The sequence below is a fragment of the Dermacentor andersoni genome, chromosome 2 (assembly GCF_023375885.2).
Source record: "Dermacentor andersoni chromosome 2, qqDerAnde1_hic_scaffold, whole genome shotgun sequence".
Classification (NCBI taxonomy): domain Eukaryota; kingdom Metazoa; phylum Arthropoda; class Arachnida; order Ixodida; family Ixodidae; genus Dermacentor; species Dermacentor andersoni.
In genome coordinates this window covers 102,225,673-102,239,980 of record NC_092815.1, presented here as the reverse complement: position 1 = coordinate 102,239,980, position 14,308 = coordinate 102,225,673, and the positions used below count along the sequence as shown (strand labels likewise).

Here is a 14,308-nt window from a genome sequence, read left to right as displayed (position 1 = left end):
TTCTGGCTAGCAGATGAGAAAAAGAAACAATGGTTGCTCGCTGCCATCACTGTGGGGACTTGATGGATTGTAACGCGTTCGTTTGAGGATATCACCTTAACTTCAATGTTATCGCAACCTCTCTGGAAAAGTCTTTTGTGTTGCCAGTGTAAGATGCCGAGCAGTATGCGTATGGTTCTCTGTGGACCAAGCGTCTCACGTTCTTATTGATATTCCTCCGTTAGCCATATTAGGTGCCTAAAGTAGACATTCAATTGTGGCCAACGTGCTTTTCTTTGAGTTTCTTCATTTCGGTACCCCCGCCCCACACACACAAAAAAAGAAAGACATTGTTGCAGTGCAGCGAGTTGTTGCATGGTGAAAGTTCGATTTTTTTACTTCTTTTGGGGAAAGTAATGGGTCACAGGAATGTTCAGTTGCCGGATACTCTTATTATATTATTGTGATAGCAATTATATGGACACTCCAGCCACGCCCCTGCTGTCACCATCATGCTCCATATAAAGACCAAGGGCAATAAGATTGTCACCGCACGCCGCATACTATATGTGCAAGTGAAAGCGTAGGGGAGGGAATGGGTGAGCCAACGATGGTGGCTCTGTCTTGCTTGTGCAAGGGAGAAAAACGGGCACGAAGCGTGCTGCCTTACGTCACACATTATGCTTTGTGGGGAGTGGAGGACGGGGGCGGGGGGAAGCTTAGGATTCTGTGATGTGTGAACCTGTGATTGCGCAACATGTTTATTTGCATTGTTTGATGCTTTATATACAGTGACTTTTGCTTAGATAATTAGATTTATTGGAAAATTATACGTATATTTAAATATCTTGTTGCCATGTTTTGTGTATACAAGCAGTGAACTTTGTTTCCAGTGACACTTTTTTGCCTTTTATCAAGCTGTATCTTCGCATTTGGATATTCCAGTGCATCTTTGCATTTATAATGTATATTTCACAGAATTGATGCTTTCTCTATATGTGCTCCCTGTTTCAACTACAATTTCGGTGCAATTGCTCACAAGACACGACCAGTGACAGGTGCTTCTGTGCAATACATTGCAATGGAGGACAGCTTCATTAAGATTTTTCCATGGCCGTTGCATATGTACAATAATGTAAACAATTTACTTGAATGACAAAGTTTCATTAAAATATTTGTCCTCAATTTGTTCGTTTAATGGACTTTATTTGTTTCACATGAGCAGCATGCACTGCTTTGCTGGTTTCGAACTGATATAGTTCTAAAGTTTACATGATATTGCTACGGAACAGTATCTGCGCTGATGAAGAGGCGAGCAGCGTGAAGACGATGATTAGAGGCTAGCGTGGGCTGTTGCCTCTTGGCCAAGTGCGGCATATTTTCTTGTAAATATACTTGTATATAGCTTTTCGTCTGCGTCTCCCTATGTAGCATATCTGGTGGAGGTGGACGTTCCCTGTACCTCATCATGGAGCTTCACAGTGGACAGTACATCATGCCTTCCTTCATGGCTCCCGGCGACGACAACTCGACTCCGACACCTGCTGCCACTTCGACGACCTACATCACTCTCCCCGCTCCCCGTGATCCTGGCGTATTCTCGGGTAAAGATGGGGAAGACGTCGAGGACTGGATCAGCCTGTACGAACACGTCAGCCGCAATAACCGGTGGAACCCTACTATCATGCTTGCCAATGTAGTCTTTTACCTTGGTGGCACAACTTGAGTTTGGTTTCAGACGCACGAAGATGAGCTCACCAGTTGGGATTCGCTTAAGCAAAAACTCCGAGACTTGTTCGGCAACCCCTATGGTCACCAACTTGCCGTGGTCAATTTTGGCTTGACGACACAAGTGCTGCCACGCGGGATGTCTCTGGCCCAGCTTTGCTCGTTGGAGGATCACTCAGTAGCATCTATTGCAGTAGACGACAATTCAGCCGATCCTCCTCTTCCATCGCAGTCGGCGATTTGTACCATCGCCGACTTACAGAAAATGATTGTGCCCGACATGCCCTCCGAGCATGGTCGTGAGCTCTACCACGTTCTGTTTTCCTACCACGATATTTTTTACTTTAACGATCGTCCTTTGGCCCAAACTACAGCTGTTAAACATCGCATTAATACTGGTGATACCCTCCTATTCATCGCTGCCCGTATGGAGTGTCACCGGCTGAGCGTCAAGTTATTCACACCGAAGTTCGCAAAATGCTTGCGAAGAACATTATTGAACCATCATGTAGTCCATGGGCGTCACCTGTTGTACTGGTAAAAAAGAAAGATGGCTCATGGCGATTTTGCGTGGATTATCGGCACCTTAACAGGGTTACCAAAAAGGACGTGTATCCCCTACCTCGGATTGATGACGCCCTTGACTACCTCCACGGTGCTCGCTATTTCTCCTCTATTGACCTTCGCTCCGGCTGCTGCTAGATTGCCGTGGATGATCTCGACCGCAAGAAGACTGCTTTCGTAACACCCGACGGTCTTTATCAATTCAAAGTGATGCCGTTCGGTCTATGTAATGCTCCTGCCACTTTTGAACGCATGATGGACTCCCTTCTTCACGGTTTCAAATGGTCCACATGCCTGTGCTACTTGGACGACGTTATAGTATTCTTCCCAACGTTCGCTACGCACCTCAAGCGCCTCTCAGCAGTCCTGGACGTTTTTCATCGAGCCGGTCTGCAATTCAACGCATCGAAGTGCCAATTCGGCCGTTGCCAGATTATCGTCCTTGGACATATCGTTGACGTGAACGGAGTGCAACCGGACCCAGGTAAGATCCATGCTGTCACGCACTTCCCTGTTCCAAAGTGTGTCAAAAATGTGCACAGCTTCATCGGCCTTTGTTCGTACTTCCGCCGTTTCGTGAAAAATTTCGCGGCCATAGCACGACGACAAACCGAGCTTTTGAAAAAAGATGCCCCTTTCCAGTGGGGTGATAACGAGGCCTCTGCATTCTCGCATCCAATCAACCTTTTCACAACGCCTCCCGTTCTGGCCCATTTGATCCTTCTGCGCCTACCGAAGTCCGTACTGATGCCAACAGTCACGGAATTGGCGCAGTACTGGCGCAATGCCAGTGCAGCCACGACCGTGTTATCGCTTCTGCCAGCAGGCTTCTCTCACCCACGGAGCGCAACTATTCCATCACTGAGCGTGAGTGTCGGGCCCTAGTTTGGGCGGTTGCGAAGTTTCGTCTATACTTATATGGCTGACCCTTTTCCGTTGTCACAGACCATCATGTGCTTTGCTGGTTATGCTCACTGAAAGATCCTACAGGAAGACTTGGTCGCTGGGCCTTACGCCTCCAAGGATATTCGTATGCTGTCACGTACAAATCTGGCCGACGACACAAGGACGCTAACTGCCTGTCTTGCTACCCGGTAGACGAGCCTGACGCCGCCGACGGTAGTACTGCCAACGGCATTTTCTCTGTGTCTGCCGTCGCTCACATCGCCGATGAGCAGTGCCGAGACCTATCGCTGCAAGCACTCATCGAGCTTCTGCGCTCTACACCTACCAACGCATCCATTCGCTGATATGTCCTCCAGGGCAGCATTCTGTACCGAAGGAACTTCCTCCCTGACGATCTTCTTCTTGTCGTGCCAAAACATCTACGACAGACTGTGCTCTTTGAGATGCATGGCACACCCACTGCTGGACATCTTGGGGTAACCCGCACGTACGACCACGTCCGCCGCCGCTTCTATTTGCCCGGTCTCACTCGCTCCATCCGACGCTATGTTGCTGCTTGTGATCCCTGCCAGCGTCGGAAAACGCCTCAGGTGCTACCTGCTGGTCATCTCCAGCCAATCACCGTCCCTGTGGAACCATTCTATCGTGTTGGATTAGACCTCCTCGGTCCCTTTCCCACGTCATCCTCTGGGAACAAATTGGTAGCCATCGCATCTGATTACGCCACCCAATACGCTATCACGTGGGCTCTCCCTACCAGTTGTGCCACTGACGTCGCGGACTTTCTCTTGCGTGACATTATCTTGCTTCATGGTGCCCCGCGACGGCTGCCTACTGACCGTGGTCGTATTTTCCTCTCGAAAGTTATCGCCGACATTGTGCATTCCTGTTCCATTCAACACAAGCTGACTACCTCGTACCTTCCTCAAACCAATGGCCTGACAGAGCGGTTAAACCATACTCTTACCGATATGGTGTGCAAGTACGTTTCCAAGGACCAGCACGACTGGGACATTGCCCTTCCTTACGTCACATTTGCGTATAATTCTTCTCGGCACGACACCGCCGGATTTTCTCCATTTTATCTACTGTACGGTCGTGAACCAACCTTGCCCCTAGACATGGAACTTCCTCCTGCTGCGATCTCGACAAGTGAGTATGCGTGCGACGCCAACACCCTCGCTGACCATGCACGCCAGCTTGCCCGTACTCGACTGACGGCCTCGCAAACCACTCAGCAGCGTCAGTACAACGCCCGCCGGCGTGACGTACAATTTTCGCCTGGTGCGCTCATGCTCTTGTGGTCGCCCTCTTGTCACGTCGGACTTTCAGAGAAGCTGCTTTTGCAGTACACAGTGCCCTACCGTGTGCTGCACCAGGTGACGCCTGTGATGTACGGAATTGCTCCTGTAAGTTCAACCTCGTCCTCTACTCTAGCATCTAGTGATGTCGTGCACGTCAGTAGGCTCAAGGCCTACTACACTGCTTCCGAGTCCGGCCTTTAGTCGCTCCGGGACGGCGCTTTTGCCGCGGGGGGTAGTGCTACAGAGCAGTATCTGCGCTGACGAAGAGGCTAGTGCAGGCTGTTGCCTCTTGGCCAAGTGCGGCGTATTTTCTTGCACATATACTTGTATATAGCTTTTCGTCTGCGTCTTCCTACGTAACAATATTTTCTTTACTTATTAAATAGACAAAAAATATGGAAGCATTGATATAAGTTATTTCTGGCACAATTTCTGGGACATACGAATGTATTCTTTTACGAAAAAATATGTATGCTACTTGTCTTGACAGCGCGTAGCGTTCAAGAATTTGTTTGCAGCATCTTTGGCAATGGAAATGCAGTTGTTAATCATGTATTTGATCCGTCGACAAATTTTATAAGGAGAAGGCCAAGCTGCAATATGAGCCCCCCCTGAACAAAATTTCTGGCTACGCCACTGATCTGTGCTGCAGTTAAATGTGGATAATGCGTGTAAAGTGTTTTAGTAAAATGAGTTGAAAGGTCGATGACTGAGTGCTTGCTTTTGACGTCAGGATGTCGTCATGTAGTGGATTTCCTTTCTTTATTGTTTTCCACAATGTTTTACATCATGCATATTTTTCAAGGGACTGAATAGGTCCTTTGCAGGTATACCAGACACGAATTCGTTGATGCTTTCATATGGTGTTACTGTAAAATGTTCTCGTATGGAGTCCACAATTTGTAAACGTGACAAAACTAATTTAAATGAAAATTTTTAATTCGTTCTGAAGTTGTATGCTTTTGATGATTCTGAAAATCCAAGAAATGTGGTGAAACAAAATTTTTAATGGACAGAATTAGTACCTGAAGGGGTTGAGTTCAGCATTTGCGAATCAATCGCACCACTGTCCACACACACTGGTGGATAGGAAGAAGTTAATGCAGATTCTTGTTCGCTTTTCTTTGTTTGCATTTCGCTCTTGCATAATAGTGCTATGTGGGCTTATTGCGTCAGTTCAACTGTTGTACCATGGATGGTTAAAGATCTCTGAAAAGTGCGGTTGGGAAATTAACATATGGACAATCTCATTATGTGCATCATCGCAGCTTCATAATGTAACTTTTCAAAAGATTGCTTGAATAACGTGTAAACAGGAAAATCTGGAGAATATTGCGTCATTTGAGTAATGTGTAAACACGGGGGCATAAATACAAAGAACACACGGTATCTTTAATTGATAAACTCACATGTGTGGCTCCCTAAAATAATAACCTGACACCAAGCATCAACCATAAGGAAATCAGATTCTGGCACACTCCTCAAAGCCCTATTTCAACAAGCTGCAAGCAGTCTTCAAACTTTCAAAATGTAGTGAAACACACAACATTACACAAATGTTGGGAATGCCCGGCCATGCAAACCACACAGCTCCAGAACTGCTGGGAAGAGTTAATTGCTCCTTGACCAGGTGCCTAATCATATTTTTACAAAACCTTAGTTAGCTTCTTTAAAACAATACCTCACCAAGAAAATCACAGTATGAAAACACAGACTTTGGGTCAGTAAATAACATCTCTTTTCTATATCAATGCTTCTGGCTCACCCTGAATCACAACACTATACCTTCAAATCTGTGGCAGTGACTTATTAAAGGGGCCGTGAAACACTTTTTATTGAGGTCGAGGAATGCATTTGAAGTTAAATTAGACTATTTCAGAAATACTTTACCCTGAAAAGTTCTTCAATGCGCTCAGCAGAAGCGGAGTCATTGGCAATCAAACAGACTGTTTGCGGTGGTTTGAAGGCTACGGTGGAGCAGGGTGTGCACACAACACTCTGCTCACTGAAAGTAATCTTGGCGTGCAGTTTAAATTTGATTTTGGATGTTCATGTAGACGCCACTATTTTTTATTTTGCCACTTATGACGCACCAAATGTGGTTGTGCTTAGTGAGCCGCAATACGCTCAGCCAGTGGACTCGTGGCAACCCGCAGTGGCCGCGGTATCTATGCTACATAGCAGACTGCAGCTACATGCAACTGCAGCATTTGCTTTGTGCATGACAGGGCTAGAGTGCGCACTCGTGCTCATATGCTCCTGTCTGGCTGTGCTACGTGCTGCGCACCAGCTTTATCCTGCACCAGCTTGACCGACGGATAGCAGCCACTTCCAACTTGGGCATTTTGAAGCTCCTTATGAAGTGAAGTCTGCTTACGCATCAATCCAAAAGTGGCCAGGAGTGAGCGCATGCTGGCAAGTGTGCATGGGGTCTGACCTTAAGTTGCGCGTTGTTCGAGGCTAGTTGAGTGTTCAAAACTACTCGAAATTGGCAAGACTTGATGGCTATGACACCGACAAGTGGGATGGCAAAAGTTTAATTCCTGTGCAGGTGGCCATGGCTGAGCGTGAGTAGACGATGTTGGCTTCTTCTGGAAGTACATAATTATTATCAAAAGTCGAAAGCAGATATTAGCTTACTTCAGCCTGTTTATTAAACTGTGTCAATAAATATACACAGTAACAGTAGGAAGAAGTGCATTGATCCAAACACCCTTCTTGATTGATGTCAGCCGCCAATGGGGATCTGTTATATTACGAAATAAAGTGTCAAGAAAAGAGTGAGGAGCAGGGTTCTGTTAAAAAGAGAGCATTTAAGAGAAAGGTGACTTCGTGATCCGTTTGCGAGATCCACGTGCACCAATGACTGCAAAATTTGGCTAAGATGTTTACTGCAGTGAATGCTATCTGCTGACTTTGTTTTTTCACCAAGCCAGAGAGATAGTTCAGGGCCCCTTTAAAGCTGTTTAATGTTGCAGTTCCTTGGCAGCACTGGCGAAGTCTTGTCAAAATGTTGGCTCCAGCAACATCCCTTGTTTGATGGCTGTTGATTCCCTGGCATTTGTGACATAGTTAGGGCAAGACAGTGGTTCTTAAATGGGGCTAAATCATATGAGATTTATGGGCTTTGTCAGGTCATTGCAGTTCATACAACCTTCTCATATGTCTAGTAGCAACAGGTTTCAGTGAAACCTCCTTAATACAAGCACCGCATTAACAAACTTTTCAGATTAATGAACTTTTCAGAAATCCCCTGCTGACTGCTTATAGTTTCATTGTAAAAATATTTCCATACTACGAACTCAGAATACCGAACCTTCAGAATAACGATCGTACTTCAGTTTCCGTGTCACTTTAACAACTCCTCAGTACTATGAACTAGTATTCTGAAATCTGGGAATACTTAGATTTCCATGTATCCATTATGGCAGCCGGAACAGTAGACTAAAAGACGACAAGGCGCAAAAAGCAGATGCCACGGCACCTGAGTCCATAAAACCTGAGACGGCGCCGGAGGAAAAAAATGCCTGGAGGGGGCTTTATTGCGGAGGCGACTCGTCAGGTTTTGCAAGCGCATGCTCTGGCTAAACAAGTGTCACCGAGCAACGGAGGTGCGTTTCTTTCTTCTTTCACCCTTCTTTCTGCATCCGCACCAGCTATGCTCGTGGAGAAGTGTAACCTCCATGCTCACGGGGATGTTACACAGTCGCACTTTCCAGATGGTGTTTTTTGCTCGCGCTTGCACTTTGGAATAGTTCAGATGTCCGCTTCAGGCAAGGTAGTTGCAGTGTCCCCGGCAAGGAGTGTGAAAAACAAACAAACAGACAAAACATTACGCTTTATAGGTGACATGGAGCTTCTTCGTTGTCTTTGGTTTTCTCAGCATTTGCATCTCTTTTGCCTGCACTATTCTATTACGGGGGTGCATGGCAGCAGAATCTATGGAATATAGCAACAGCGTGCGCTGAGAACCAACAGTGACATTTTCGTGGATGGGATGACAACTGATAAACTGAGGGGTTGTTGGTCGAAATGGTTATCTTTTCGGCTTTCACTATAATGGCGTTTCAGAATAACGAACAATTTGCAGCGGTTCCCTGAAGTTCGTTATATCGAGATTTCACTGTACTTGGTTTATGTTGGGCACAACATATGTTCATGTGATATTAAAAGCTCATTAATCTGGAAAGGACTTGAAAATACAATGTTGCTGTGTGGTGATATTTAAACTAATAAAGTGTATAAGTAGAGCGATCTAAGCCATATTATATTAACTTTCTGTGTGCACCAATGAGCAAAATGTTAGCTTCCTGGCCATAACTAGTGATGGTTTCTCCTGTCATAACCTTGTGCACTGTACTCCTTGACCATGAAAATTATACTCGTCCTTCCTTGCAGCCATCCCCGAGGCTTCTCCAATACTGTAGTATTTGAGTGCTACTTATCAGGAATTTGGGATTTTATATCTTTCATTATTTTCTATGAGTGGACATTGATGTAGTAAACTATATGGAGTTACACATACTCTGCTGCTCTCTTTATGTTCACGTCATCATCTTCAGCTTTACCTTTTACCACATGTTTGATGCTACAGACTTATAGCATGCTTTTGTGTTATCTGACTGGGAACTGTTCTCCATCGGCCACTCGGCAAAATTTCTACAGGCAGAGCGTGAGGAGGTTCTCAGGTGTCTAGTGAAGATGAGACCACACCTCAGCAAGAGCCAGTTTGACTACAGCAAAGTGGCCCACCAAACTGAAGGCTGCTATGCCAAAGACCTTGTCGCCATATTGGACAGAGCAACCCATGCCTTTTACACTGACACAGTGAATGGTACCATGTCCACAATGGGGATGCACGGTGAGCAACCTTTTCGAATGTTAACTGCAAGCATGTTGTTCACTGCATACGAAGCTTCCAGGTTGCAGGCGCTGGAAATGTTATCAGATGTATGAGCGAGTGCAGTTGCCTTCATTTAGCACTTGCTTGTCATGCCTTGTAGTTTTTTTTTACTCGTCTTTTGCTTAATTATATATGCTCACCTCCCTTACAATAATGTCTTTGGGCGCTGCTAGTATTTGGAATAAATAAATAAAATGAAATGGAGCTCACTTTGGCTTTTATGTCTTGAATCTTTGCAGCAATGGAGATGATGCTGTTATAGGTTTGAATATCATTCTGCTGCGTGTGCTCTTTTAGTTTATTACACTGTCGTGGCGCATGCGCAATTTTATCACGCTACCATTTGTGTATGGTGCACATTGAGAGTGCCAAATTTATGCTTTGCCTTGGTGATCACAGAATCTTCCTTTTTTTTTAAGTGTTTTTTTTTAACTAGAATTTGAGATGGTATTCCTGCAGTTGGCATCCAATGTAGTCTGCGCAGTGACAACTGGTGGCAGTGCTCGGTGACAGTGTGCCTTGTATTGAGTTGAGTGCTGAGCATGTCTGTCTTATTTGCATTCTATACCTGTTGTTTTCTTTCCAATAACCAAAGGGCTCGAAAAAGAAATTGTTCTCTTGGACGACCATTTTGAGCGCGCCTTGGAAGAATACTGCCCAGCATCCCTCAGAGGCCTGAACCTGAGGGCAGAGCACACCTTGCACTGGCGAGATGCTGGTGGTTTGGATGATGTGAAGCAGACCCTGCAGGAGGTTTTCCTCTGGCCTACAAAGGTCAGCCTGCTTTCTGCATAATAGTGGTTTGTATTAGGGGGTTCTGTGACCCTGCTTGGCCCTTTTCCTGCCTCGCAGTTCTTCATGATGCATATATTTTTGTCATCATAGTGTCACAATGGCGTGTTATATAGTTATCAAATGTGAAAGCCACCATAGATAGGTGCATTTGAATGTTAGAGTGAGGCACTTTCACTGTTTAGTTAGCAAAAGATAAAATACAAAAACACAGTTGCTAATGGCTTGTCAAGCATTGTGGGCACCACACATGCTGCAGCAGGCTTGCTTTAATAATGTGTTTGCAGTGAGGAAAGAGGGGCAGCAAGGGTAAATCAAAGAGACATTCTAGTTGATGAGAGATGTTGTAGAGCCCATTTAATTGCACATTGAGATGGTCAGTGAGTGAAATGGACTGGTACGTTACTGTTCTGGGACCTTTGCATCATTTACCTCGCAGGAAAGGGTGACCTCACTGTGAATGAAATCATAGTTTAAGGCCCTAGCTCCCATTTCCTCTGTTTCTTTATAGGCAGACAGCGGCACTGATAATGTCATTGTGCAGTGTCTATATTTCCTCTTTCTCTGCCAATTTGGTTTGTTTCTTCACGGGTAAAATTCTACAAAGGTTACTAGGTTGAATGTTGAATAATTTTTGTAACATAACATGTTAAGCTATATATATTAACACATAAATAACCATTAAATTGAACAAAAGTAAACTTTAAAGTTATTAACAATTAGTTCTATTTGTCATTTGTGGTGTAACAAAAAGGTGCTTTAATGATTCGCATGCAATGTAACAGGCTTCTCGCTTTCATCTTGTTTTGGGGCAGATCCCACTTCCCTAAGTGAAAGCATCCATTGACTATTTTATTAATGTACTCTACCAATTTAGTTCGACATCATGTTTCCATTTAGTATCCCTTTAATTTGAGCAGCATTTCTAGTATTTGATCTAGCCATTAAATGCTGGAGTTGGCTGACTTTGAGGTAGACTTTGAGAACGGAAGGTTTATTTACGTTATGTACAGGACTTAGAAACAAGTAAAATAACAGTAAAAAGTCATTGGCGGCTGGCAGCAAATCGTACGCTGCGGTCCTTAGCAGGAAGAATGTCTCTCTTTTTCTGATGGTTCTCGGGCTTATAGCCCCTTCAGTTCATTGAGGTCAGGTCATTTTCAGCCAATCATCGAGCCCATGCAGGTGTGGTCATTTTTATCCAATCCTAGGGCCCGTGCAAGTGGCTTCATGTTCGGCAAATGGGTACACTCCCTGGGCTCTATCCTCCAATGGCCACGTTCGTCCGTCATTACCTCCTTGCCTGGTCATCCTTGAACGACCTTCCAGTGCTGCAAATTAGCTTTTCTTGGGACTAAGGTCAACTAGCTCGAAATGTGCCAGCCTCCATGTACACTTTCAGGGAGTGTCGCATAGGGGAGGGCGAGGGTGAGACGAAAGTTCCATGCACAGCACATGAGGGCGGGATAACCAGCATGTCTGGTGGGTGCGGTAACATGGTCAACATACACCGGCGCACCATAATTGGAATGCGTTGACGAGTGGTTGAGCTCGGAGAACTTGACTGATGCTGATAAATGGTCTGTATCTAACACTAGGCTTCACTATGCTGCAGGCATCTGCAAGCATGTCACCCGACTCAGAGTCCTCTGGTAGGGTGTGCTGGTCTGGGCTGGTTTTTACATCATTAGGATGGGAACAATTACAATTAGGACGGGAACATTAGGACTGGAACAAGACTGTCAGCACCTTGTCTGTCATCCTCACTTTGTCCCGTGCAAGCACTGTTTGTTCCCATCCTCTGGTGCTTTTACAGGCTATGATTATTGTCTCTAATGCCATGGGCATCTCAGCCTAGTGTGTTTTTCAAAGCACCTAGCTTATAGTGGCAGTTGTTCTGTGAAAGCACCGTTACTGATAAGGCTAAGCAAATGTGCTGGGAAGGGAGGAAATAAACTGTCCTGCTTGTTCTGCAACTGGTCAAAATTTTCCACATAAGTATTAAAGGGAGATGCAGCTTTCACGCTAAAAAAAATATGTTTTTTATGGGACTAAAAGAAATGCAGTCGCCAGAATAACTATCAGACAAACCTTTTCATAAAAATTTAGGTAAACATAAAAAGTACTAGGCTTTAAGAACTTTGCATTCAAGAAAACATATCAGATCAGAGGGAATGTGCTAGTGGAGTTATATAATATTTTGCTGCCTGTTAATGTGTTGTTCCTCCACTTATTTTTAAAGAGCATGCATATTGAATTCTCCAGATTTGGATGGTTGTTAGTGTTCAAGTTCTCATCACATTTATCGGGAAAGGTCACTGGCAGTTTCTTGTTCTGCGATATATCAGGCTGTGATAGCTCACATTTTACTGCGATAGCAATTGTACAGACACTCGAACGTTTTTGGTGCTGCCATGTTGTCAAGGTATCGATGGCCACATGAGTTAAAAGGTCTCCTAATGCGTGAGTGACACAGTGTGTTTCTTCGCTGCAAAGGTGACTTAGCCAAGTGGGTTATCATGCCCCGCTGAATCGATTCTGCACGGGAAACAGGACAGTGTTCTGCTTAGCGCTACTGGCATGAGCATTGTGTGCAAAAACACTAGCATTCCTGCTGATCAACTGAATGCATACCACACCTGGTTGCATATACTAGCATGAGCATAACAGACAGCAAACATCAGGCTAAAACAATCTAAATTTTTTTCATTGGGCACTGACAAATTCTACTGGTTTTCTGTTGCTCTTGTCCTGAGTACCATCGAGGTGTGGCACCTGCAATGCCACTGGTGGTGCTCCTCTTCAAGCTAGTGTTTTGAGACGCCAGGTGGCTGACAGGGGGCTATATCTGCTGCGTAGCTGAAACTGCCTCATATGCTGTGTCGTACCAAGATGTTGCCCCTGCTTATTGTTAGAACACTGTGTGAAGAGCTTGAGTGCGATGCTAAATCTTGCTATCACTTTCTGTGCTTTGCCCTTCAGCTGAAACTGCCAATATTTTATTGTGGCAATTGACATCTTTACTGCAGTACCCTGAGCTGTTTGCAAACTGCCCCATTCGTCCATTGTCCGGCCTGCTGCTGTATGGAGCCCCTGGGACTGGCAAGACACTTCTTGCTGGCATAGTGGCCTCGGAGTGTGCTGTCAATTTCATCAGCATAAAGGTGACTAATCACTGCATCCTTCATGCAGCTTCCTAGTGAAAACACTTCATCCGTGGGACATCTAAATCACGTCCCAATCTCCTTGCAGTGTTTTAGAGGCATATAGAAGATGCGATGGAAAACCAAGCTCAGATATCCTATTGAGGACATCCCAGGAATGACTGTTTCTGGACCTTTTTCGGCCCAGACATAAATAGTTGTCATTTGAGAGCCTTTGTCTTTCAGTTTCCTTGCAACAGATTTGCGTTTTCTCATATAGTCAAATTACAAGCCAAGGCTAGATGTCTACAGCGCATGTGCACATCATACTTTGTATCTTTTTTGAAGCAATTTACTTTGAAAATTTCAGTATTGTTCAGTATGCCATTTGGACCTGATGGAAGGCCTCGAAGAGTGAGGAGCACACTACACCTCAATGCAGAAGCGTGTATGCATATGTGTACACGTAATGTATCTGATATTGCTGCTTGGGCCTTGTGTTCGTTGTATCTGTCATGTACAGCTTCTGCTCCAAAAGGAATATTCATTATAGCAAACACTTTGCAAAAGGCCCTGACATGCTCATGCAATGCACACAGTATATCCCTGCGATGTACCTCGCGCATATGCAAGGAATTTCTGCAGGACACAAAAAGTGTGGCCAAATGATCATGTGGAGGATGTCCACTGGACGTATTCAACATATCCCTGGCATATACATGTCCTGGTAGTAGATGTTCGCAAAATATCCACTGGACGTCCTTACAGTCACTGTTTTGTTTCCACTGGGAAGGTGGCAACTGTTCACGGCCTGCAGCCTGCATAAAGTATCCTAATGTAAACGGGGACCTTGTTCACCTATATGAAGTCTTCTATATAAAAATGGTGACTTTGTTCCCTTTAGTCATAGATAACTTTTTTATTGTGATACCTTTCATGAGCTTTTCTCATCATTTTCTGTGCCGTCAAGGTTCACCACTCCATCTGGG

At 44.9% G+C, this 14,308-nt stretch overlaps 1 protein-coding gene across 2 annotated transcripts in view; it reads left to right on the top strand.

Annotated features, from left to right (window-relative positions):
• LOC126541520 (peroxisomal ATPase PEX1-like) overlaps positions 1-14,308 on the top strand; it is a 90,852-nt gene that overhangs the window by 25,950 nt on the left and 50,594 nt on the right. For both annotated transcript variants that reach the window (XM_050188313.3, XM_055076712.2), the window contains exons 11-13: positions 9,147-9,342; positions 9,980-10,158; positions 13,206-13,340. In XM_050188313.3, the coding sequence (XP_050044270.1) occupies positions 9,147-9,342; positions 9,980-10,158; positions 13,206-13,340 (510 nt within the window). The remainder of the gene's footprint in view (positions 1-9,146; positions 9,343-9,979; positions 10,159-13,205; positions 13,341-14,308) is intronic.